Genomic DNA, 26,457 nt, shown 5'->3' with positions numbered 1-26,457 from the left:
TACCACTAGCATAATACAGCTGGAGCTTCCTCTTCTCCTGGTGACCGTGAATCAATGGAATGAAAAAGTGATGACTCTAAATGAATAATTCCTTTCGGGATTCACGTCATCTCGTATATGTATACTGGTCAGGTGGTTCAACTCCTTGATGAATTTATTCTGGAGCTGTCGCATGGGTTCAATCAGTCTTGAACAGTGTGATTGTACTATCGCTGTAGATCTAAAAAACATAGGAGCGGGAAAAATGATTTGTCATTTATCGTTGCATTTTTTTCGATCCTCATCTTCTCAGGGTCACTTCCAAACAATTGAGTACGATTATACTCGGACGAATAATGCTCCGTTTTAAGTTCAATTATGTTTTTTAGTAGTATTCACTCCACGTTCATTAAAAAAACACAAATTGAATAACAAAAGAACTTAAGTCTGAGATTCTTATTCATTAAACCAATTTTGTAACCTCCAAACGTGCTCCGAAATGATTTAAAGGGCCCGGAGTGGGAAGTGGTGGGGGAAATACCTCTCGGTAAGATAGACCCGATAAACATTATTCATTATCAGTTAAAAAAATAAACGGATGAATTTGGTGTTGCGCCACCTTTGACCACCACAGAATTTTACACAAATTCATATGTTGAATTTTTCAAAAAGGTGCATCCCTTCCGCTGGCTGCAGGTGAAATTTTTGATTATTCATAATTAATTGATTTTTACCACCAAAAAGCTAAAAGTGGACTACCTTTGACCACCTTCGAACCACCAAACGATTGCAATAATCCAAATTTGCATTCCCCCCTACCCCCCGCTAGCTATAAGTAGCCGAGTAAAGGTTCTTGGTGAAATGGCGCGAGTGCTGACGGGTTAATTTCGTTAAAATGCTGGTATTGCTCCTTTGGACATGAAGTATTATATCACAGAACGATAAGTGTTTTTTCACCCGTGCTAACCTCCCATAGTACATTAGAGTACAAGGGCACAAATTTCGTTTTCGACGAATGTGAAGTTTACATAGTTGTCATAGTTTAGTTTTGTATTCACATTCGTTGAAAACGAAGTTTATGCCCGAGTGGTCTATACTATTTTATGCCACATCGTGCAGAAGTCGAGTTTAAAGCACGCAGATCTGTGATCGTTTATGCACGGCGTGCCATAAAAGATCGAAGAAGACTTTCCACAAATGCCAACTGTGTCTGAATAATATATCTTTGTCAATGATATGTCATTCAATAAGTGCCGAATTATGCCTTTTTTCGTCGGCAACTAAACGAAAATACTGTTCGTTGACAAGGAACACTAGGTAGGTGTCCGCCCCCGATTTTGATGAAACTTGAATATGTCATAGAGAACTCAAAACTAAGTGCCACGTATTTTTTTTTCGGCCCATACGCAGGTTTAGGGGGTGAAACTGCCCTCTGAAGTTGACCACCTCCCGGGGTATTTCTTCAATTGCGCATATAGGGAGAATATTCAGACAAATTTTTTGCAATATAACAGGAAGCTCGTGGAAAATGATTAAGATAGAAATTGAAATCATCTCCAAGGGGTGAAATTTCGGGGGTAAACTACCCCCGTGAAAAGTTATTTATTCAATAAAAAAAATATATATCGCTCCGAATATCATGAAACCAATTTCATTTGAAAGTGCATAAAAAAATGCAAAGNATGCTGAAACTCAACGCGGCATCCATCCGGAAGCCAACCAAGTCATTAATAATGGCCGCGAAAGCCTCAAAACTAACATTTGAAGTTCTCAATCTTGCTGAAACGCCTGTGAACAATGAGGAACGTAAATTAGCGTACACCTTCCGNTTGCATTCTTTTTTAAATTGCAATTTAAAGGCAAAAGAAGATCAATTTCCTGGAATTGGTCCACTTTGAAATTTTTTGCAACATAAAAAACAGCTCATGGGGAATGATGAGAAAAACCATTGGAATCGTCTCCGGAGGATGAAGTTTGGGGGTCAAACTACCCCCGCGAAGAGTCAGTTTCCCCATGAAAAAACTAGTGCCCGAAATTTTATGGAATGATTCCGATTCGAAAAAGCATGAAAAAAACATGCGATGTTTCTTTTGGATTTTTCCTGGAAAAAATTTGGCCAGTGGTGTAGAATAGAATGAATTGAAAATGACTTTCAAATGAGATGATCTTACGACCCTGATGTTTATATTGTTTTTGAAAAGATTTTAATGAGGACGTATGATAATGACATTGTCGCGATAATTCAAATCCACATCAGAACAATATGCCAGAGTTATAAAATTATCCATCCGAATGTCATCTGTCTTATTATCTTTAAAAATAACATCACGATGATAAATATGCACGGCTTACAATATCGGCGTTTTACGTTTTAATTCCTCATGCAAACACAATCACAATCAGTTTACAAGTGTCCATCAGTCGAAAACAGTCTCTCCGTGGGTATCGTGTTTCTGTGCCCGGTTCATAATGAAAGTTAAGGATGTATTACACCCTTTTCACCAAAATTCACGTTTTTTGAATTTTTATGGCAAATTGTCGATCGGATTGACGTGAAAATATATACCGTTTTTGCGTTTTATCATTACTTAATGACTCAGGAAATTTCATGATCGTGCAATTATTTTCCTGCGGTTTTTCTAAAATTTTTCGGAAATCCACAAAACTTTAGAAAAAATGCAGGAAAATTATTACACTACTATGAAACTTCGTGAGTCAGTCAATAATGATAAAACGCTAAAACGGTATATTATTTCGCGTCAATCCGATCAATAATTTGCCAGAAAAATGAAAAAAACGTGAATTTTGGCCGAAAGGGTTTAGTACATCCTTAATCCAATCAACGTTATCAGACTTCTTCNTGAAAGTTGTTCGGAGGATGAGGAACCCGTAGATTTCGACTATAAAAAGAAAGCAGTTGAGTTCTGGAGAAGTGCAAAAACAAAGTAAAACCTTTTNATTCAAATCCACATCAGAACAATATGCCAGAGTTATAAAATTATCCATCCGAATGTCATCTGTCTTATTATCTTTAAAAATAACATCACGATGATAAATATGCACGGCTTACAATATCGGCGTTTTACGTTTTAATTCCTCATGCAAACACAATCACAATCAGTTTACAAGTGTCCATCAGTCGAAAACAGTCTCTCCGTGGGTATCGTGTTTCTGTGCCCGGTTCATAATGAAAGTTAAGGATGTATTACACCCTTTTCACCAAAATTCACGTTTTTTGAATGTTTATGGCAAATTGTCGATCGGATTGACGTGAAAATATATACCGTTTTTGCGTTTTATCATTACTTAATGACTCAGGAAATTTCATGATCGTGCAATTATTTTCCTGCGGTTTTTCTAAAATTTTTCGGAAATCCACAAAACTTTAGAAAAAATGCAGGAAAATTATTACACTACTATGAAACTTCGTGAGTCAGTCAATAATGATAAAACGCTAAAACGGTATATTATTTCGCGTCAATCCGATCAATAATTTGCCAGAAAAATGAAAAAAACGTGAATTTTGGCCGAAAGGGTTTAGTACATCCTTAATCCAATCAACNCCCCTTCTCCCACCACCACAAGGGAAGGTATATAAGGACTGCCCCCACACATCGGAGCTCAGAATCGGAGCTCATAGCCCTGAAGATGCAGACTGCAATGTTTGCGAAACGTCGGCGCAATGCTGAAACTCAACGCGGCATCCATCCGGAAGCCAACCAAGTCATTAATAATGGCCGCGAAAGCCTCAAAACTAACATTTGAAGTTCTCAATCTTGCTGAAACGCCTGTGAACAATGAGGAACGTAAATTAGCGTACACCTTCCGAAGGATATTAATTCAATCCATGGAGGAATACAATGGCGTTGAAATGATTGAAGAAACATCTCTAGATTTTCAAAAGCCCTATAAAGATATAGAAATGATGGCGGTCGAGGATGAAGAATTTCAACCACATACCAAAGAATCATCTGAAAGTTGTTCGGAGGATGAGGAACCCGTAGATTTCGACTATAAAAAGAAAGCAGTTGAGTTCTGGAGAAGTGCAAAAACAAAGTAAAACCTTTTTGTAAAAACTGTTGCACATCGATTTAAAAAGGTGAAATCGAGTCGACAGTTACGACGCTGGGCGCACCAAATAAATAAAGGAGGGACATATGGAGAAGTTGAAACGTATTTCGGAGTACACATTGAAAAATATGAAGAATGCTAATCATGCGGGATTAATCGTTCACGATACTGATGTACGAAAGTGGGCTCTGCAAGCCCAGAAAGAAATCGGATTCAAAGACGTTCGTTTCAAGGCTTCGCCCTGTTGGTTGCATTATTTCAAGAATGCACACCGTATTACATCCCGAAAGATTAATAAATTCGCTACGCGGAAAACATTCGAGAATCGAGAAGCTTTACAAAAACAATCAGACAAATTTCTCCAGAAAGTCCAGCCTTATTTTGCCTATGGCCCAGAAAACAGCTATAATTGTGATCCAAGTGGTTTTCAATTAGAAATTCATTCAGGGCGTACTTTAGCTGAGGAAGGCGCAAAGCAAGTGGCGTGTATAGTACAATCGGTAACCTCAACAACACATAGTTACACTATACAACCCACCATTTCTGCTGATGGTAAATCACTATCACCTCTCTTTCTGGGTTTGAAAGAACCTTTCGAAACTTTTGGCCCAATAGTGGAACACAATCTTTTTCGACCGTCCAATGTTTTCGTCACGGCTTCAAAATCGGGCGATACTTACTTCAGGTGAGATGATATTCAAGATATAAGAGCCTATGATATTTTCAATACAACAATTCGTATTATTAAAAAGTACTTGATTTTTTAGAGCATTTTGAAACTTGGTTAAAGTAAGTATTTTTTCCGAATGTGGGACCTAGAAATCTACTGTTGATAGATTCGTGGAGCGGGCACTGTCTTCAAGCGCTACAAGAAGCAACTCCTCCAAATAAACAATTGTTAACTATGTTGATACCATAGGGTACAACTGGAAAAATTCAACCCCTTGATGTATATGGTTTCAGAATATGGAAAAATTATGTCCGTCATTTTTCCGATACTGTTGTCCTCCTTAACTATGCTCTTAATTTACACTTGAGGAATAATATAATAAAGTTACAGTCTTTAGTCCATAATCAATTATCATCACCAGGGTATCAAAATTTATTTCGTTACGCTTGGTTTCAAAGTGGTTATTTTTTTAAAATCCTGATGAATTTGGAAATCCTGTCGATTTTGCATTTGGACAATCGTCTCATCCACACTGTGACATGGAAGGCTGTTCCAATGTTGCAGTAGTAAGATGCTCTTGGTGCAAAAAATCACTTTGTTTGCAACATTTTTTTGATGAATACCATTTCTGTACGAATTACGATCCTTAATATGATTCATTCTGCATATTAACTGTACCAAAAATTAAGCTGAATAAAAACGTCATATGTCAAAAAACTGAATTTATGTCATTAGGTCCGATAAACCGCGATTCTAACCTCGCTTTGCTCGGTTAGATCATTGTCATACGGCGATAAAAGTATTATCTGGCGGATGTGGCTTTATAATCCGAGCCGAAGGCGAGGATTATAATCACATTCGCCAGATAATACTTTTATCGCCTGATGACATAATCTACTATATCTGACCTTCAATAAGACTGGTAATTTCTATTCTAAATGCCATCATCCAGTGATTATTATAATCATTGCATTTCGGTATCAATGTTTCATTGCAGCATAAATGCAGCAGTATATTCCAAACACTGACAATAATGTTTGGAAGGTGACTACCTTTGGATTATTTGAATTGATAGTTATTAGGAGGGGTAAAAACAAACATTATTGTCAGTGTTTGGAATGAACTGCTACATTTATGCTACATTTATGCCACATTTATGCTACGTTGCCAGGAAATTGATCTTCTTTTGCCTTTAAATTGCAATTTAAAGGCAAAAGAAGATCAATTTCCTGGCAACGTAGCATAAATGTGGCATAAATGTAGCATAAATGTAGCAGTTCATTCCAAACACTGACAATAATGTTTGGAAGGTGACTACCTTTGGATTATTTGAATTGATAGTTATTAGGAGGGGTAAAAACAAACATTATTGTCAGTGTTTGGAATGAACTGCTACATTTATGCTACATTTATGCCACATTTATGCTACGTTGCCAGGAAATTGATCTTCTTTTGCCTTTAAATTGCAATTTAAAAAAGAATTTTAAAAATTGTATTTTGTATTTTTTTATGCACTTTTAAATGAAATTGGTTTCATGAAATTCGGAACGATATATTTTTTTTTATTGAATTAATGACTTTTCACCGGGGTAGTTTTCCCCCGAAATTTCACCCCTCCGAGATGATTTTCATTTCTATCTTAATCATTTTCCATGAGCTTCCTGTTATATTGCAAAAAATTTGTCTAAATATTCTCCCTATGTGCGTAATTAAAGAAATATCCCGGCAGGTGGTCAACTTCAGAGGGCAGTTCCACCCCCTAAACCCGCGTATTGCCCGATAAAAAAAATACGTGGCACTTAGTTTTGAGTCCTCTATAACATATTCAAGTTTCATCAAAATCGGGGGCGGACACCTACCTAGTATTCCTTGTGAGAACAGCAACTAAATCCTTCTATCAGTGTAGCTCTCTTGTGACCGCACAGGATATTGTTGGATGCGATTTTGGAGTAGCTAGAAGGGGAACCAGGATGAATCTCGATATTAGTTCGGAAGAAAAATCTATTGAAAAAATACATATATAATCCATACCGGGATTCAAACCCGAGACCTTTCGGTTATGCATCGGGAGCTCTCCTACTTAGGCTATCAGACTCAGTCATCCTGGCAGATCGATCGATGGCTACGTGATATCTACTCAACGAGTTGACTTGTTCACTCGGTCGATCGTTAGTTAATCACTAGTCGATGGGTAGTCGATCGATTGTCGATCGTCGGTCAACTGTTGGGAGATGGTTAGTCGATCAATTCGCGATCGCAACGTAGATGTGGGAGCCATCAAGTGGTCTCTAAACTAACTACTCTTGGGGGCCAACCAATAAAATCACTGAAAGTGAACCAATGATGAGCATCAATCAATGAGATCACTGTGTTCTCCGTGATCTCTTTAGTTGGCCCCCAAGAGTAGTTAGTTTAGAGACCACTTGATGGCTCGCACATCTACGATGCGATCGCGAATTGACCGATAACTGACTAGCATTCGACGAAGTGAACAACTCAAGCCCCTCTATCGAGTGATCCGTCAAGGTCTTGTTTTCAAATTTCTTGAACGTACCCGAGTCGAAAAATTTGGTCTTAGGTCAACTCAGTGACTTAGTCGGTTTTCGGCCTGGTTTTTAGGATGGTTTTTGACCGGCGTATGCAACTTTTAGACCAAAAACCGATCCAATTTTCGAGTTTCCTCGTCATTTGGTCGGGTTTTGGCCTTCTTTATGGGTTCATTTGGTCGATTTTTGACCTAACTTGCGAAAAAGTAAAAAAAAATTTGCATGAAAATTCTCAAAAAAAAATTGCATAAAATATACGAATTAATATTATTCTATATTGGGGAACCAATTCGGCAAAAATAAAAATGAAGATTAAATGTTAATCCATTAATCAATTTATTATAATTGGGAATGGAACACATGGATAAATGCTTTATTATTAATCAAAAAAAGAACATAAAATGAAAATTAATGTGTTTCATGCGATGCAACAATAGCAAAATAGAATAAACCCTTAAGAACATGGGTAAACTCTCAAAATATTGGTAAAATGACTTGTTATTTGTGTATATTGAAAATTCCCAAAATTTGGGCGAAATAAATCTTAATTATGGTAAATCTAAATTATAGTAGATAATTTTAGGAAATTACAGTCAGAAGGTTCGTATTGTTATTTGGAAGAAGAGTATCAATCAAGTAACGCAATCCTGAAATTAACGTATAAGAATATTTGGCGATAGCTTTATAAATTTAATCATAATAAAAAATAACGAATGATATATTCTGCGGAATATCGCCCATTTCAAACATATGGTGTGGGATGCTTCGATTTTTGTGAAATGAATGTCTCCAACAAATGAAGTGACAATTATAGTAAAAAATTCTATAAGATTAGTCAGCGGTTTCGGAGTATCAAACTGATTAAAATTTTGTAACTAACATTTTAAAATATTTGGCAATAGCTTCCTAAACTCAATGGTAAACACATCACGAATGTCAAAGTCCGCTGTTATATTACTTATAAACAAATTATAAAGTTTCTCAATTGTTGTGAAGTAAATTCATCAAACTTATCGATTAAAAATTATTGGAGAAAGTATTCGATAAAGAAACAGTTCAAAATGCTCTTCATAATTGAAGTGTGCATCAACAGGAGCAATGCTCTGTTCTGAAGCCACTGATATTCCATGATCATACGATATTTGGTGAGAGTTCTATCAGGATGATCATGAATTTTAGAGTCACGAAAAATCTTCAAAGCGGCAACAAGAATGGAGAAATTTCCGACTCATATCCATCATGTGTCATTGGATAGAAGTTGTTGTAATTAGCCCACTGTCTCCTGTGATGATGATGCCACCGTTATTGAAAATTCCCAGGAATTGATTGTTGACGATTTAGTGGTGTCAATGGTGGAGTAAAGTGAGGCTGGTAAGGCGGCTGGTAAGGGATAGTATTGTTGTCATTTGTCTCGAATGCGGTATAAGACGTGGAATTGTGTAGTGGAGATACTGCTAAATTTTGGTGAATCTGTTTCGGTGAGTGTGGATCGGAATCGATGTTGAGTATGTCATTGCTGCTATGACCAGATTCATTGGGAGCTGAACCAGAGGGATTAGATGATGCCACCTGAGATTTCTGTCTACCTCCAGGAGGCTCACTTGTTCCTCGATTCTCATTCTCTTTCTCAGCTCCAGGTACGGTGTGAGTTGGTGGATGCGGTGGTCGAAGTTGAGTTGATTTCGTGTTGGAGGTTGTTGTAGTCCGTATCAATACGACTTTTTTTTGCCTGTGATTGGTGCACATTTTATTCACCTGTTGAGTGAACTCTTTATTTCCGACCTCGATTGGATCGTCAGGGGTTCCTCGAGTTTGGATGAGTTCTGAAATTTCAATTAATTATTATATTAGTATTGGAAGCAAATAAATCAGTCGTACACTGATGATCATTGCGATGATTGTGCACTGGCTGATTAGACCATCAGTCGGCAATCTCACAAGTGGTAATTTTATTTATATGAATCAGTAAATGACAGATGCTCTCACCCCTAACAGCGTTGAAAATTTTATTATGTACCTTCATGAGGCCTTTAGTTCCTTTTGCAGACAATAACTTAAATGTATGCCGTAGATTTTGACGAATATGTCAGTTGCCAATTGTTTCCAATTTTTAGTCTTCAAAATCGCCCATTGCCAATTCCACTGTCCTTCCATTGATGAAAACATTGGTCCCAGGATAGATTTCCACTTGTAATGTTTATCACATATAAATGTTCTATTGAACCGATGTCGGTAGCCGAGTGGATTAGACGCAAGTCTAGTGTGCGAAAGGTTGTGAGTTCGATTCTCCGTGGAACCGAATTTTTCAACGGAAGGCTCCGGCGAGCGGGAGGTTGCTAATAGAGGAACCGCCTGTACCGGCATGGGTTTTCTGTGGTTTCCCCATGCTACTTCTATGTTCTATAGAAGTGCGAATGCGGTACAGTGTAGAATCCACAGCCGCATGCATAGGGTTGGATAGAGTGCCGAATGGGACCCGAAAAAGGGACTCCGAGGCCGTAAAAAAAAAATGTTCTATTGAGTGAGAAATGGCGAACTCATTTGAGCAAAGATTTTATCTGAGGATTTACCTTATTCCTACCGGGTGTGCGCGCTTCATCATATCTCTGCAAGAACGAAGTTAATTGTCAATATAATTCGATGATGTTATGAAATTATTAGTCCAAAATCAAGTACCTGTTCAATTCGTTCAGCCGCTTTATCCTTTTTTATTGCTGCCAACCTTTCCAAGTACTGGGTTACTCCTCTGAAATATTCAACTATTTCAGAAGAGGCTGAAAAATTAAATAATGGATCGAGTAAGCATCTTCTTGAATTTTGAGCAAACAAATTAATAGAGAAGTACTAATACTTACGAGAGCCCAATCTGGATAAATTGAAGGGTTCAGGGAAATGATTCTGATCCTTCGGTCTCGTTAATTCTCCACTTGAGTTTTCGTCATCTGAAACCTCTTCATTCTCGCTCTTCGAATCGCTCCATGATGATGCAATTGCCGATATCCGATTATTGGAGCCCTCAGTGGTGTAATTGTCGAGGATGTAGATGGCATTTCCTCAACTTCTTTGTTTTTTCGTCGTTTCTCTTGTGGAGTGGGAGATTCATCTTCGTCGTCACTATCTCTTGTATCATCATTGTCCGAGTTCGTTGATATAGGTGACGGGATATCAAAAAATGATGTTCTTTGGCTCAGTTCTTTTTTATGCATATAATCGTTCCGAGCTCTCCGTTTCCTTTTTTCCTTTGCATCCCCTTGCAATTGTTTCCACTGCTGCAGAATATTCGCTGTGAAACGTTTCTGGTGAGAGTCCGTCAGAGTTCCGCTATCTCGATCCACCAACAAATTATTTAAGAATTGTGGGTCATCCGCAAAAATAATATATAATGAGAGCGGTCACCATAAAACATACATTTAACCCCTCCCCCTCTCTTCATTCCTCGCTGAATCATTTAGTCTTTGCGTTCTGAATTTCTTCCTCAAAGAGCACAATTTTTTAAGTTCATAAACAAATTGTACGATTCCACAAAATTTATTTAATTTTTTTGGTTGCTGGCTTCTAAGGGTAAGGGAGGAGGAGGATTGGCATGGGAAACAGATGTGGAAATAACCCCCTCTCCCCTTTCACACTGCTAGGTTTCATTGTCTGTAAAACTAATAAAAAAAAGGATACTTGGAGGGACCGTCCGAGTTTTATTACCCTATGAGGACTTCGGGAGAAAAAATGGGGAAAAATTTTGAACCTCTGAAAGAAAGACAAGACCCACTCGTTCCCCCCTCCCTCCCTCCTTTGTTCGGAATATTCCGGGAAAAGTCGGTGTCGGGGAAACGTACGATTACTATATACAAATCTGCAAGGAATGCATTTATACAATATAGAATTTATACATCCCATAACTTATCAATATCAGAATAATTTATCAGTAGATATCAACACCAATATTTCCAATTTTTCCATTAAATCCCCATATTTCTCATGGATATGACACCAATGACATTATCGCTCTGGTTTTCAATGTTTGTTAAGAAGAAACCCGGAATCTGAATTCATCATAAAATCGCTATTAATAACAGTAACTTACCGTGAAATTTCAGAATTTTTGCGTCTCATGACGTCTATTTGTTTGTTGCTGCATCCTTCCACAATAACTTGACGGGAACATTCTCCTGGCGCTTTTTGGAAGGAAAATCCTTTGTTGAAGTCACAGTTATTTCTTTACTATGCGGCCAATAAACAAAACAATATTTTCCTGTCATTATCACTCTGATTATTCACAAAATTCACTTCCACAGTTCAAACAATCTCAAAAGAAAACATAGATATTGCGTGTAAACATGGACGAGGATTTTCGCGCGATGTAGTGCCGTCCCATTCGAAACTTGAATGGTCAGTGAGGCCAGCGCCTTCGATGGCGCCGGCGTCACAACAGTCCGGAGTATACACAAGTGCATAGGACGTGTATAGTACACGGCCCGCCGAGTGCATACGATGTATACTAAACCCAGTGAGTGAATACCTGTCGGGAATGATCGGATCCTGTTCAACCACCGCGGTTGTTAATGGGCTCGAAGGGAACGCATTCGCTAGTGCGACAGTGGGTGACTCACGCTTGCAGCATTACAGTGGCGTATACATCTATTCAAAAAATCGCGAACAGCGCAAACATATTTTGGTGGTATTAATGATTTTTTATTCCTCTCGAAAATGAGGAAGCGATTAAGTGAGCTCTCAAAAAGTTCGATTGCACGACGCCGTTCAAAACTTAAGGCATACGGAGTAAAAACTCATTCGCAAAAACTCCATAGGGGTTTAACTAGAACTTCGAAAAAATATTCTGTAACTGCCGGAACTGAAGGTAAAGAAGAAGAAGGTAAAATGAATAGATCTCTTTATTTAGAATGATAGTATATTTGAAATGAAATTCAGAATTTAAAGAAAAGCTAATGTGGAAGCTTGCAAATGATGGCATTGAAACGACTATCTTGATCTAAATTTTTTTATAAAATCTCTGGAAGTACCCAAGCAAAACATGTCGTCTCTCTTTCTTTCAGCTTGGGCTAGGATTTCCCTAGCTTTTCAATCCCATCATCTGAATAACAATATTCTTCAACAACTTGAAATGCCAATACGCAACACAATTACTACCTTTCAGGTTAAATTTTCATATAAATTTTCCTCCGTATATATATCTCCTACGGAAACTTGTCCTTTCAATTCTAGGGATGCTGATGTGCAAGAGGGGGGTGAAAATTCTGACAGGATCCAATCAATGATTACTTATATAATTCAGGATGAGAATGGACCAATACGACATGAAGAAGAAAAAGAAGTGGATACTGATGACATACAAGAGAGTGAAGACGACTATGAAGCATGTTCTGAAAATGAATGCGATGACGATGAACAATTCTATGACACTTTTGATAATATCAAACAAACAAATGAGAAAAATAGGAAAATATCGGAGTCCAGTGATGATGAAGGGGATGATAACATGGATCCTCGATATAACCAACCGGTCTATAAGGGGGCACCGATCAATTTCGAGGAGAGCATGCTATTACTCTTGAGTTTAGTGTTATCCCATAATATCACTGACGCATTTTTAACCGACATAATAGCCATAATTAATTTCCATTGTCTTAAACAAGGCCTGCAAAAGATGAGTCTGTATTTTTTCAAGAAATTCTTTGGTTTTACTAAAAAGTCTTGGGAAAAAAGTTTTTATTGCAAAGAGTGTTTTTCGAAATTGAAAAGTGGGAAAGAGAGATGCGCGCGATGTGGAAAACATGCAGACATTGGATACTTTGTTAAACTTTCCATTATACATCAATTAAAAATGATCGTAAAAAGAGATGGGTGTTATCAATTACTACAACATTCGCGCAATCGCCAGCAACCAGCCAATAATTTTGCAGATATTTATGACGGAGAATTATATCGTGATCATAAAATTTTTTTAGCTTCTCCAGCAAACATATCATTGACCTGGTGTACCGATGGTGTGCCAGTATTCAAAAGCTCACAGACTAGTATTTGGCCATTTTATCTATGAATAAACGAATTGCCCTACGGTCATCGTGTCCTTCGAGAAAATACTATTCTTGCTGGTTTATGGTTCGGATCACAGAAGCCAGCAGCGAATTTGTTTGTTGATTCATTTTACGAGGAATTGAAAGATCTATATCGGGGTATTGATATTAAAATATCAAGCGAAAATCTCACGATTTCCTTACGTGGGTTATTGTTATGTGGCACCTGTGATTTGCCCGCAGAGTTTGTTTTTAAACATCAGTCAATTCAATGGTAAGTTTGACTGTCCTGTCTGTGAACGTCAAGCAGAAGCTACGAAACTGCTATCGGGGAAATCTTTATTAATTTATCGATACATCAAAGACTGGGTTACACGTACACTCCAGCAAACGCAGATTTATGCTAATATGGCACTCAATGGCATAACCGAAAATAATTTAATCGCTAATACGAAGTCAGTGAAGGGAATAAAAGGACTCAGCTCTCTTGAATCAATCATGCCTGATTATATTCGCGCTACAGGAATAGATTCAATGCATGCGATTTATGAAGGCATTGCTAAAAAATTATTAATATTATGATTCAACTCTGCTCACAGTACTCGTCGGTTCTCCCTTCATTCAGTGGCACACGTGGTTGACAATTTTCTATTGCAAATAAAGCCCCCTAAGTTTATTCATCGAATGCCCCAGAGCATTTTGCAGTATAAACAATGGAAGGCCTCAGAATTGAAATGTTGGTTTTTTTACTACTCTCCAATAATATTATCTTTGATTATGCCAGAAGAATACTTTGATCATTATATGCAATTAGTGACAGCTATTTCATTATTGAATGCTGACAAAGTATCTGTGATTAATATAGAAAGAGCGAAAAAACTCCTTCATGAGTTTGTTGAAAAATTTGAAACTTTGTATGGGGTACGTTTTTGCAGCATTAATGTTCATCAATTACTTCATTTGCCTGACGACGTTCGCAGATTCGATCCTCTATGGGTGATTTCGTGTTTTTCCTTTGAAAATATTAATGGGCAATTAGTCAAACTGGTCCATAGCACTACTGATTTAGAATCCCAAATAGCAAATTCACATTGCCAGTATCTGAAATTCTCTTCGAAATTATCCAAATTACCTAATGGGCCATTACTCAGTTTTGTCATGCATAAAAAAAACAATTGAAAATAATTGATTCGTTTAGAAATTGCTGTAGTATTGGAACTTATGTCAAGTGCATCCCACGAAAATATCTACATCAATTCACTGGAATAGGCATTACTGGAAAAACTTTTGCTGTAACAAGTTATCATCGATTGCTAAAGGATAAATTATTGTACGTGGAAGAATCATACAGGAAAAATTTACGAACAAATTCCTCATTCATTTCATTCACTAGTGCTGGTGAAAAGCTTTCGGTTAAATTATGGAGTTTGTCAAACTGAGCGAATGTCGATGTTCAAAAAATCAATGTTTATGTGCAGGGCAGCATTTCGCTATTGTTCCGTTGGTTAATACCGCGGAAAAGCTATCGGCAGGTTTTGAATCTGAAATAATAGAAGTGCCACACATTTGGAAGTGCCAAATGTCCGACGAGCAGGTGATTGTATCCGTGGAAAATTTAATCAGTGTTTTTCTTATGTTAAATATGAGAATGTATCTTACATATAAGTGAACGTGTAAATAACAATGAGGATGAATAAAGGAAAATCTATACTTTGTACTATTTGACTATATTTTGTTCAACTCTAAGGTTTTCATTATATCTCAGAAGATTCTCAGAAGGGTATAAATTTTTCCAAGCTCAAATATTGAAAATTTCCCCAAGTTTCACAATTGGAAATATTTCTAAGTCCCACGATTGAAAATTTTTCTAAGTTCGACAACTGAGAATATTTCTAAGTCCCACGATTGAAAATTTTTCTGAGTCCCACAAAGAATTATCATTTTGGTCGGTATTTGACCTAGCTTTTGACGCTCACTCAGCAGACTAAAGTAGTCGAAAAATTGAGTTGGGTCAAAAACCGACCAGGAGATCGGTTCGAAGCCAGCTTATGCGACTTTTAGGTCTTTAACCGACCATTTATGGGTAAATAAGACTAAAAACCGACCAAATGTTTCGATTCGGGTATCGAGTTCCGCCGCCCCTCATACGGCAATCATTTTTCACTGTCGGGAGTTCATATAGCATATTAGCCATATGGTGACGCCACAGAATATTGCACATTTCGCCACGAGGTGAACGTAGCAACAGTGACAAGAAATTTTTCCGGCTTTGTGACGAAAATATACATATCGGCCTTGTGTTATAATGTACTATTCTAACGTAGGGTGATAAAATGATGTAGTCGTGCCCACGTACAAAATTACTACCCAAGTCGAAACCTAACGTGGCCAGACGTAGTTGAGGGGCCTTTTCCTTCTGTGGTTAGAACGATATTTTCCGCTCCGGCGTAGGCGTGGTGCCGTATTTTTCTCCCGCAAAGCTGATTTTGCGCTTACGCCGGGACGGAAAATACGGTTCTAACCATGAAGAATAGAGAAAGGAGGCCGAACTCCGTACACTAGGCATAGGGCAGAAAACCGGGCTGGTCGATGTTATAGGTGGCATTAGGATCGCCGAGTTGCACGATGACGGGTGGGCAGGGTTGAGCATATCTCGCAGATGGAAGTTTATGACGTGACATTGTCAAATACCGGTAATTTACCTCTGGGGCGTCAAAAATGTCAAAAAGTGTCGGAAAGCTCTTTACAGGGAAGCTAAGCTAGAAAGTCACAAGGGTCAAAAGTGAGAGGCACATCGGCCGGAAATCGTTAAGATCAAACGATCACGAGGGTTATCCTCGCGAAGGTTAAACATCGCAAGGGTTATGCCTTCTTAGGGTCAAACGTCGCAAGGGTCAAACAACGGAAGCAATCCTGCAATCTGGAGGGTGAAACTAATAAGAGGGTCAACGGGGGACGCCAGGCGGTACAATTACCATGCTCCAACGGTCATAAAGTTTAAACAAAAAAAGCAAGTAGGTTCACAAGGGTCAAACAGGTCACTAGGTCACGGCCGAGTTATCCTGATTGACCCTTATGATTTACCTACTTTGTGATTGTTTCTTGATCTTTTGTGATTTTCCTGCTTGCCTGCGTCTTAATTTTAACTCTTGTGATTTTTCAACTTACCTCTCCTGTAGGCAGAACAATGACAAGGGTGGAATGATCGTGAATTAAGAAAAAATAATCTGAAACTATTCCGTTTGGTCTTTGTTGTTGCTTATGATTATTTGACGCTCGCAAGTTATGATTGTCACGTTTGACCCTTGCGAGGTATGACCTTTGCGACGATTGACCCTCTTGAGGCATAACCTCAGTGGGTATGATTTTTTCGAATTTTGACCCTTGTAACTCTGACAGGCGGTATTCTCGGTACAAATCTCCCGGTTCCCCAAGGTGCTAATAGATGGCGCCACATAGGTTTTTGACAGGTCAAAAAGCCGACAACTCGCCCGGGTAATTTACCTACTTTATGACCGGTCAAAAACCATGTAATTTACCTAAGGTAATTTACTTGCCCAACCCTGCGGGTGGGGGATAGTTGGGCTGATGTAAGTTACGAAGATTACATATTTTTTATTGAAATATTAGGAAATTACCAAGGAGGTATTGGAATTGTCATAAAAAAACTATTTATTTTGTCTTCTATCATCCACTGTGCCTGGTGTGCACCCGAAGAATGCACATACTCTTCGCATCTGTCTTCCACTAACGAATAATTTTGAACAATTCGAATAAGTTAAATGAAAAACATCTATCAGTGCACAATTCCGAATTAAAACAGAACCACCAAATACTCAACAGTATTCGTGTCGGTGTTGTGCATGGGTGACCTCAGCGCTGTCACAAGGCCACAAGAAGAACTCAGGATCGTAACCACTTTGAATCCCAGAATCGAACCGGCCTCCAACTACAGTTCGACCTCCTTCCTCTATTCTGCATGACAGTAACGCATCCGGGTACACCCATCAGAGTCGAGAAAATTAAATTGGCGGGAAAATCTTACGATCTAAGTGGTTATACGGATGCGTCTCTGCACGGAGAGAAATTTTCTAGAAAAATTCTAGTACGAGTACTGGAAAAAATCACAATCCACCTGCTGTGAAAAATTCTAGTGCTGTTAAGTTAAAATTTCTTGGTATTTCTGGTAAAATTTCTGGGGATTTCTGTGACATTTTCACAGAAATACGGGAAAAAATTCACGTTTTCCCCAATAAAATTTCTAGTGCCGGCACTGGAATTTTTTCCTGGCTATCACTTTGCGCCTCATTTCCCGTGCTAGCACTAGAATTTTTCTAAAAAATTTCTCTCCGTGCGTGTGGATTCTTTTCCATGGGCAGTCATCATCACCCACGTGCTTCAAACCCTCGCCGTCGACTCGGGTGATAATTCCGCATATGGGTACGATTCCTTCATTTTATCTGCTTAGGCCAGGAATATGCATTGCTGGACCTGTCTAGAAAGTTCACTTTACAAGGCTCAAACTAAAAATAAAAATTGAGAAGGAATCTCGAAAAAAACTTCGCCAGGAAAAAACCCAAGTTAGCTTTAACAATGCATGATCTTTTTTCGGGAACCTTTTGCGCCTACGGTTAAAAATATACTACTTTATTGCAGTTTGGAGGATCTGAAGCAATTATTACAGCCCTCAGCGATGAATTTCCATTAATTGGAAATAACCGGGAGATTTTTGTTGCTTGTCTATTTACTGTCTATTTTTTGGTGGGCTTAGCATCGTGTTCACAGGTAAAATCGATAAAAACATTTTTTATTTCATCTTTGTATGAGAATATGTCCGTATTAAATGAAATAACATTATAAGAGCAATAATTTCAATTCGTAGGGTGGATTCTATTTTTTCCATTTACTCGATCGATACGCCGCTGGATACTCTATGCTCTTTGCAGTTTTGGCTGAAGCAATTGCAGTTAGTTGGATCTATGGTACAGACAGATTTTGCGCTGATATCAAGGATATGATTGGATTTTCTCCGGGAATTTATTGGAGAGTATGTTGGAAATTCGTTGCGCCACTTTTTATTATGGTAAATCATGAATAATGTCTCATATGTTCATTCTTTCGCTATTTATTCATTCATTCATTTATACTCATTAATCAGTGAATGGATGAGTATATGAATTGATGGATTCTGACTTAATACATTTTTCTACCTCTTTCGTACAGTTCATCATTGTTTACGGATTGATGGGATACGAACCCCTCTCCTATGAAGATTACACGTATCCAGAGTGGGCAAACATCCTTGGATGGATCATTGCTGGCTCATCAATTACGATGATACCAGGGGTTGCCCTTTACAAACTCATTGTCACTCCAGGAAGCTTCTGCCACGTAAATACTGCTTTCATTCCTGCTTTAAACAAGTGTATATGCATCGAGAAAAAAAGTTTCTAGTTCTCAGCAAAAATTTCGGAATTCGAGAATTTTGGCACACTGATATTTAGCAAGCAAAAAATTCTGGAAATAAACGAAATTTCAGTGCATTGTCTTCTGGAGCTAGCAGTTGCTCAGAATGATCAACTGGATTGTCGATATTAGGAACTTTTTTTTCATCAGGATACGTGTGAACTGGGGTTTTGCGCACACGGGACGTGCGTAAGTGGATATTCTCGTGACAAGACCGGAATCGTATTTTTCGGCCTAGTGACGAACATTATATTTTGATGGAAAAAACTCTTCTCCACACTGTTCGTAGAGTGCCGTTTCACAGACAGTGTGAAGAAAAATTATGTTCGTCACCCGGTCGAAAACAACTTTTCTGACTCGTCTGATTACATTCTTCGGCTTCACCTCGGTCTGCAAACCTCGCACTCGTCAGAAAATTTTTTTTCGGCCTGGTGACGAAAATAGCTATTTCGTCACAAGCTCGTTATAGTATATTTCGTACGAGTGCGGAAAAAACACTTTTCCCACGAGTATCGAACGATATTTTTCATCACAATGTGTGGAAAATGGAAGTTTTAGGCACTCGAAGCGTGCCTAAAAAGTTACTTATGTCATTAGGCCCTCGCCTTCGGCTCGGATTATAAAGCCACATTCGCCAGACAATACTTTTATCAACCTAAAGTATATTATGCCTAATGATATAATATACTATTTTCGCACAGCGTGATGAAATAGTACACTGTTAAAAAAATTTAACTGAATTTTCCAGAAAATGACACTGAATTTAATTTAACGGAAAAAAGGTTATGAAACTTCAAGTTTCCCTGAAAATTCAAGGAAATTCCTGATTTTGCAGTGAAAGAACCATAAAGATTCCGAAATTTCCATGAATTTCCAATGTAAACATGATAATTCAATAAGAAAATGCTCTGAAATTTCAAAAAATTGAAAATTCAAGGACATTTTTGCTTGAATTTTCCTAATTTGCATTAATTTTCATGGGATAATTCAACTGAAATTTAACATTTTCGTGAATTTCCCGCGAAAACCACGAATTTTCAATGGTAAAATTCCCTGAAATTTCAATTAAACCGTCATTTGTTTCATATTTCAAGACTAAAGCCTGGAAACTTCAGTAAACATTTTTCAACAGTGTACATTACAAGCCCGAGCCTTGGAAAACAGATCACCGTCCCCCACGTGTAAGATTGCCTTCGGAGCCGAAGGCGAGGATGGCAAGCACGTGGGGGAGGGTGATATGTTTTCCATGGCGAGGTGTGTATATTAATTTTTGTCACGGGACCTGAAAAACCCCATTTCAAATTGGCATTTTGCAGGTCCCTCAACACGAAATAGTACATTACATGCCCGAGTCTTGGAAAACAGATCACCGTCCCCCACGTGCAAGATTGCCTTCCAAGCCGAAGGCGAGGATGGCAAGCACGTGGGGGAGGGTGATATGTTTTCTATGGCGAGGTGTGTATATTAATTTTCGTATCGAGGAACCTGCAAAACGTCAATTTCGTGGCGCGCAACGCCACGAAAATGGGGTTTTTCAGGTCCCGTGACACGAAAAAGATTTTTCGGGCGAGTGTAAAGGATGTAAACTGAGGCGAAGCCAAGTCAGAAAAGTTTTTTCGGCCGAGTGACGAAGTTAATTTTCCTTTCCACTGTCTGTAAACGGCGTTTGACGGGCATGAATTGTATTTTACGGACACTGTGATGAAAAACATTTCCTAACTCGTGTGATCCCAATCCTCGGTTTCGGCTGGGTTTGAAAGAAAGTGGCTTATTTCATTCCTCAGATTTCCGTTGTTTTCGACGATTCTCTGAATGACATAACTCACCTTCCTTACTGCATTTATGAAGAAAATGTGGTCCGTAAAACTTCGATGTTGGTCGGCCTTAAAACATAGAATAAAAGATAGAATTTGAAGAAAATGCAGGGAGGAACAGCACTTGTATCGATATATACTATTCTCTGTGTGCGTAATAATTTCCGCAACGAATAATTTTTGTCTAGAGACTCAAAACACTAACTACTCCCTGGAGAGACAACCATACTCAACCTTCAATCAACACTCGATCAGCTGTCTCCTCAGTGGCCAATGGAGCAGTGAGGACAAGTCTCCTTGATGAGGGCGGTTTTGAAAAATTCAGGGAGTCTTCAAAAAACGACATTTCTGGATTCAAAGAGCAGACAGAAGTCATGACCCTTCCATGCCCTCGCAATGGCGATCCTCCACCCGAGTCAGTCTAGGATAACTTAGTTATCCTTCAGGGTACTCGTTTCCATATTTACCTCTGTTGAGGATTATTTCCCCTTTCTATTTTACCCGAAATATTGTTAATTGTTTTTACCTTTATAAGCTTTGGTAAGAAGCAGCGTTACTTTTATGAGTTTATTTAATGAAACGATATCGATTAAATAATAATGTTTAAAGGAATATTTATTAGGTGGGTAGTGACTCGGAGATTATGGAGAAGTGCTGTGTGGACTATAATTAAAATGCAATCCCGATGTTGAAAGACGTAATAATACAAAAATGAAAATAAAGATAGAACATTGTCTCGATTTCCTTGATAGAGACAGAAAATGGCAAATCCTAATATTATTTAATCAATGATGAAAAGTTGTGATTTTTTAGTTGATGTGCAGTATTTTTTGACAACTATTGGATTCTGGATTTTTATAGAAGTTTTTCCTTCCGTAGTGAATAATTAGTAACGAATGAATTAATCGGATTGGAATTTGTATATGATTATGGAAAATCAATAGAGAATTGAAGTACTACATTAAGGAATATTGTATATTTTGTACATTGCATCGGAGTCACTGTACAGCCACAGAGACTCATGCTTTGTTAGGAGAATTTATAAAGGATGGTCGACTAATAATGAAAGTAACTAAATTGTTTCATGTTGATTGTTCATGTATAGAAATTTTAGGAAACTAAGGTGAAATGTTGCCTCGAGAGCCATATCGAGCCAACGTCCGTGATGAGTTAATTTGACAATAACAGAATGACTATGATAATTCTGTAGTTTTTAAATAATTGAAGGAACAGTTGTGTAAATGTAATAGTGAATAAAATTCCTGCTTTTACTTTCCTTCAGATTTATTGCGAGTCCATCCAAAGAACTGACATAATTCATTTATTTGATAACGTAACTCAAGTTAACCCTGAAGGGGTTTCCTCACTCCTCAGTAGAGCAAAACGGGGATGGGCGCGGGTGAGTGGAGCGTAAACCCTGATGAACCCCCCGGACGCATCTAGGAGGAATTGAGGACATAACTTGCGGACGTCCTTAAGATGTCTTGGTGTTGCATTTTGCGATGTCCGGAAGACGTAACGCTGCACATTGCAGTGTCCTGGTGACGCACGGTGGATGTTCACAAGACATTTATCTTAGCTTCGCGGACATCCGTAGGACCGCTTTCTACAAACCTAAAGGACACTCCTAGGATGTCTGTTCTATGTCTGCAGAACGAAATTTTATAATTTCGGGGTGACTAGGGGATGTCCGACAGATGTCCTAGAGACGTTCTCCACGAGGGTAAAGGATTTCCACAGGACGTCTGCTTTCGCTTTTCAGGACAAAATATCATAATTTTAGGGAGACTCGGAGATGCATTACGGATATCTTTAAGACGATTATTCCGGATTTCGCGACGTCCGCAGCATGTCTGTTCCAAATTTCCAGGACAAGATCCCGTAATTATAGGCTGACTTGAAGACGTCTTCGAGATATTTAATGTAGGGTTCAGAACGCCCGTGGGACCTCATTTTTACACTCCCGGGACTGAGGATTGAATAATACCCGTGGATGTTGCGGGGACGTTAGAGTGATATTAATTTCATGGTGAAGGCACATCGAACGTAACCCATAGAATGGTGCAAATAAAATTGGTGGGAAAGTTTTACAATTTGATTGGTTACATTGATGTCTTTCTGTGTGAGCTTCGTTCCGTGGGCTTCCACCCTCAGTGCTCCAAAATTATCGGGTATTTTCCGATAACTTCGTTGCATAGGAAAGAATGTGTCAAATTTTGTAGGTTCAAAATCCCGAGTGCTGAGCACGAGGAAAGGAAGTTTGAGGAAAATACCCGATTAATTTTAGATCATGAGTGGTATTTGTCGGATTATTTTTACACTCAGATTTTGGCAAATCAAAGTGTCAGTGGACATGATCCAGACTCATTTGAGAATAATAATCCACTTTTGATAGATTGCCACACACAATGTCCAATGTGAAGTCAGTTGAAAATGTGGAAAAAATGAGAGCTACCTCCAGATATTGTGATGAAAGATATGAGGGTAACGGCGACATACTCAAAAGTCACACATACATATTCGAAATAAAACTGTTTTGCAGCCTTAAATACTGCGCTCTGATTGGCTGAAATCCGAGTAGAGAAAATAATCGGATAAGTTTTGGAACTTATCCGACTAAGTAACGTTTATTAAAAAAATTAAATAAAGAAAAAGTGGAAAAATACGCATGACTCGTCAACTTGTCATGGGGCAGTGTTACTTTGTAAATTGGAAGAGGAATGAATTGGTTAGAATCCGTATACTTCTCCAGATATTTATACATTTTCTAAAAGCGACTTCCCCGAAATCACTTCATTAAATTGTAGGTTCTTCATTCATTTACACAAAATTGGAAAATCGAGGAATGTCATGATCAAGGATACTTCGATTCAGCGGTAATAACATACCTTTCAAAATGAGAGTTTGTATTATGAGGTTGTACATATGGAATATTGGATTAGTTGATAGTCTCGTTCAAGCTTCAGTGTGATGGAAAAATGTTTTATAAAAAAATAAAATAGAGTACAATTTGCATTCCATCAATAGCTTACAATATCATAGGTTTTTGGAAGAGATTATTTTTCAAACAAAATCCTAAAATGACACATGAAACCTTCCTCTCCAACACTTAGCCTTCTTCTATTTCCTCAGTCTCAACAGAAGTCTCGTCAGTCGCGTCACTGTCATCACTAGGTTGCTGAATTCCTGACTCTTTCTTCCCATCGTCGTTCCCTCCATTACTCACATTCTCATCGTTGTCAGTATCATCCGGCACTTTTTCAGCATCCTTTTTCACATCATCATCCTCATTATCATCATCATCCTTCTTCTCAGCATCATCATCATCCTTATCATTTTTCACATCATCAGCATTATCATCCTCATCCTTATCATTATCCTTTTTCTCACCATCATGATCCTCATCTTTCTTCACTTTATCATCATCCTCATCGTCATCTTCGTCACTCTCTGTTGCGCCTGGTTTACTTTCTGGTTTATCTCCTGTTCTGACCTTAGATCTATCGGGAGTTGAAGACTCCTCACCTTTCTCTTTCATCATTCATTTCTGCTCCAGGGTAGAAAGACTCTTTTCAATACTCTTATTCTTCTTCTCAAGTTTCTGCTTCGTAGAATCAGCAGCAGTGGAAGATACTTTTTTGACGATGTTGACACCATTCTCAGAGTCAGGATTTTTCTTGTACATATTCTCTATGATCTCCTCCCCTTCTTCCTCTTCACTTTCACTGCTCGATTCAATCTCCACCACTTGTTTTCCTATCTAGTTCCTGTTTTTAATCATTCTTTTCTTCTCAGGGGTGGAAAGACTCGTCTCAATACTCTTCTTCCTCTTCTTCTGCTTCTCAACTTTCTCCTTAGTAAGATTAGCAGCAGCGGAAGATGCTCCTTTAGAATTTTTCGTATCATCCTCTGAGTCAGAATCTGTCTTGGATTCATTTCTTACGCTCCTCTCCTCTTCTTTTTCTTAATCTTCGGTGTTCTGGCGACTTTTGTCTTTATTCATCTTCTCGGTTCTCAAATAACGTGGAATGTACTTCTGGGCCCTGGATAAGATGGAACGTTGGGTTCTACGAGCCATGTCTGTTATTTTTGTGATCTTTCTACGGATATCTGTGTTGCTGACCTCGTATTGTGTTTTGCACAACCATTTCACCGAATTTATGAGTTCTTTAGAAAATCAGGGTAAAAGAGCATTAGAAATTTTAATTGCAATTGTCGGATGGGTTACATTGATGAGATGAAAATGAAAAGAAATACAAACTTTGCATGGCTAGGATGTATGAATTTTTGATGTGATGGGGAGTTAAATTTTCAGACAAGGCCCATTCATACACTCTGCAAGGCCAGAACCATTCAACAACGAGATGCAGTTGCTTCTGTAGACCTTTAATCCCGCCTAAATCTTTCACCTTCTTCTTCTCGACGCAGATGCCATTGCCATAATAAATCTACAACATAAATCATCCATTGCCAGTGAATTTTCATTTCAGTGTATTTCAACTTCTGATGATTTTAGTGAGGAGTAGGACTAGACATAGAAAGCACGGCATTGAAATTCTCAAGGGAAAGTCCTAATGTATATACCACTGAAATTTTCGGTAGGGAATAAATGCTTCAACGTGTGTTATCACTATTTCAGAGATTTTCCAAAGACATATCACAAGTACTTCAAAATTATCGGTCATTTTCCGATAACTCCGTTGCATATTAAGAATGAGTGTGTCAAATTTTTGAAGTTTAAAATCCCGAGTGTAAAGTACGAGGGATTTTCCCTGCAAAATTTGGCACGTTTGGTATCTATGCAGGAAAGTTTACGGAAAATACCCGATCAATTTAAAAAAATGAGTGGTATTTGTCGGATTATTTTTTTTGCTGATAGTTCGGCCGATGGGAGTGTAGTATAACGGGGTGACAAAAGCACAGATGAGAAAAGAAGACATCCAAATCGGATATTGAGATATGCAACATAAAATTGTTCGGCAGTCTCAAATAGTACCCTCTGATTGGCTGAAGTCGGAGTAGAAAAAATAATACCAAGTATTTTCACGATAAATTTTCGGTTAAAAATTCAAAACTCAATCAAAATCTATTTGTGTCCTATGTTTATGTTCATTGTTGCAGTTTCTATTCACCTGATCCTCGGAGATGTCAGTAGGCATCGAGTCGTGTTCTTCTAGCTTATCGAGTGCACAAGTCATATTATCGATAGCACTGATTTCCGGGTTTATTTCAGCACCCAGAATCTCTGTAATGAAAAAACCAAAACAGTTCCTTTTTATAACAAAACTACAAGGCTAAATGATCAGATTCTTGCAAGAATCGTGGATTAAAAAAGGACTGTACTCACGAGAATTCACTTTCGTTTTAATATCTTTAACATCCCCTGTCATTGTCTTTATTGCGTCACAGATTGTATCTAGTTTTGGACTCATGCTCGTCTCTCTCAAATGTTTATTCTCATTTGTCAAATCTTTATTTACTTCATTGAGTCTTTCATATCTCAATCGATGGACATTCAATTCTCTCGTTGCCAAAGCCAATTGCGCCTCCAGTGTGTCACAATCATTGCAACCTGCATTGCCTTCCCAAGGCAACATCTGCATAGAAATTTGTGACATGTAGTTTCTGAAATTCAAAGGGATGGTCGAAACATGCAATATGGAGAGAATTATGGAAGCTTTGGGAACTTATTGTTAGGACGGGTTTCGAATAAGAGCCTCAAAAGTTGGTAGACTTACTCGGGAGCCATTCAAGTATTACGTCAGCAAATTTTCGGTCAATCTTGAACCCCTCCTCATCCCATGTCAGCATATTCCCTATATGTTCCCCATCATGTTGACCACACATAATGTCAGAAATCCTCTCCCCCCCCCCCCCCCCCC

General features: G+C 38.3%; 3 protein-coding genes across 3 annotated transcripts in view; 1 reads left to right on the top strand and 2 right to left on the bottom strand.

Annotated features, from left to right (window-relative positions):
* The window catches only part of LOC107041968 (sodium-dependent dopamine transporter), a 47,647-nt gene extending 25,801 nt beyond the window's left edge, over window positions 1-21,846 (top strand). The window contains exons 8-11 of the mRNA XM_015262808.1: window positions 17,952-18,080; window positions 18,178-18,378; window positions 18,519-18,686; window positions 20,764-21,846. Of these exons, the coding sequence (XP_015118294.1) occupies window positions 17,952-18,080; window positions 18,178-18,378; window positions 18,519-18,686; window positions 20,764-21,000 (735 nt within the window). The 3' untranslated portion in view covers window positions 21,001-21,846. The remainder of the gene's footprint in view (window positions 1-17,951; window positions 18,081-18,177; window positions 18,379-18,518; window positions 18,687-20,763) is intronic.
* A 1,838-nt stretch (window positions 21,847-23,684) lies between these two features.
* LOC107041967 (phosphopantothenoylcysteine decarboxylase subunit VHS3-like) lies at window positions 23,685-24,113 on the bottom strand. Its single transcript, XM_015262807.1, has one exon. The coding sequence runs from the start codon at window positions 24,111-24,113 to the stop codon at window positions 23,685-23,687; it is 429 nt and encodes a 142-aa protein (XP_015118293.1).
* Window positions 23,922-26,404, bottom strand: LOC107041971. Its single transcript, XM_015262809.1, has 5 exons — window positions 26,314-26,404; window positions 25,923-26,200; window positions 25,708-25,820; window positions 24,837-25,023; window positions 23,922-24,742 (listed from the first exon to the last, which is right to left on the bottom strand). Exons 1-5 carry the CDS (start codon window positions 26,322-26,324, stop codon window positions 24,540-24,542), a joined length of 792 nt encoding a protein of 263 aa, XP_015118295.1. The 5' UTR covers window positions 26,325-26,404; the 3' UTR covers window positions 23,922-24,539.
* Between the last annotated feature and the right edge of the window lie 53 nt (window positions 26,405-26,457).

The sequence above is a fragment of the Diachasma alloeum genome, unplaced genomic scaffold (genome assembly GCF_001412515.2).
Source record: "Diachasma alloeum isolate Michigan unplaced genomic scaffold, Dall2.0 Dall_scaffold_00396, whole genome shotgun sequence".
NCBI classification, from domain to species: domain Eukaryota; kingdom Metazoa; phylum Arthropoda; class Insecta; order Hymenoptera; family Braconidae; genus Diachasma; species Diachasma alloeum.
This window is presented reverse-complemented; position numbering and strand designations above follow the sequence as displayed.

What these genes read in the sequence shown, in the direction of transcription:
- LOC107041967 (XM_015262807.1), bottom strand. Translation starts at nt 24,113, where the DNA reads ATGAAAGAGAAAGGTGAGGAGTCTTCAACTCCCGATAGATCTAAGGTC.
- LOC107041971 (XM_015262809.1), bottom strand. An exon ending in TAAAACGAAAGTGAATTCTC is followed by an intron (nt 25,821 to 25,922) that starts GTGAGTACAGTC and finishes TTTTCATTACAG; the next exon opens with AGATTCTGGGTGCTGAAATA. An exon ending in ATACATCCTAGCCATGCAAA is followed by an intron (nt 24,743 to 24,836) that starts GTTTGTATTTCT and finishes GATTTTCTAAAG; the next exon opens with AACTCATAAATTCGGTGAAA.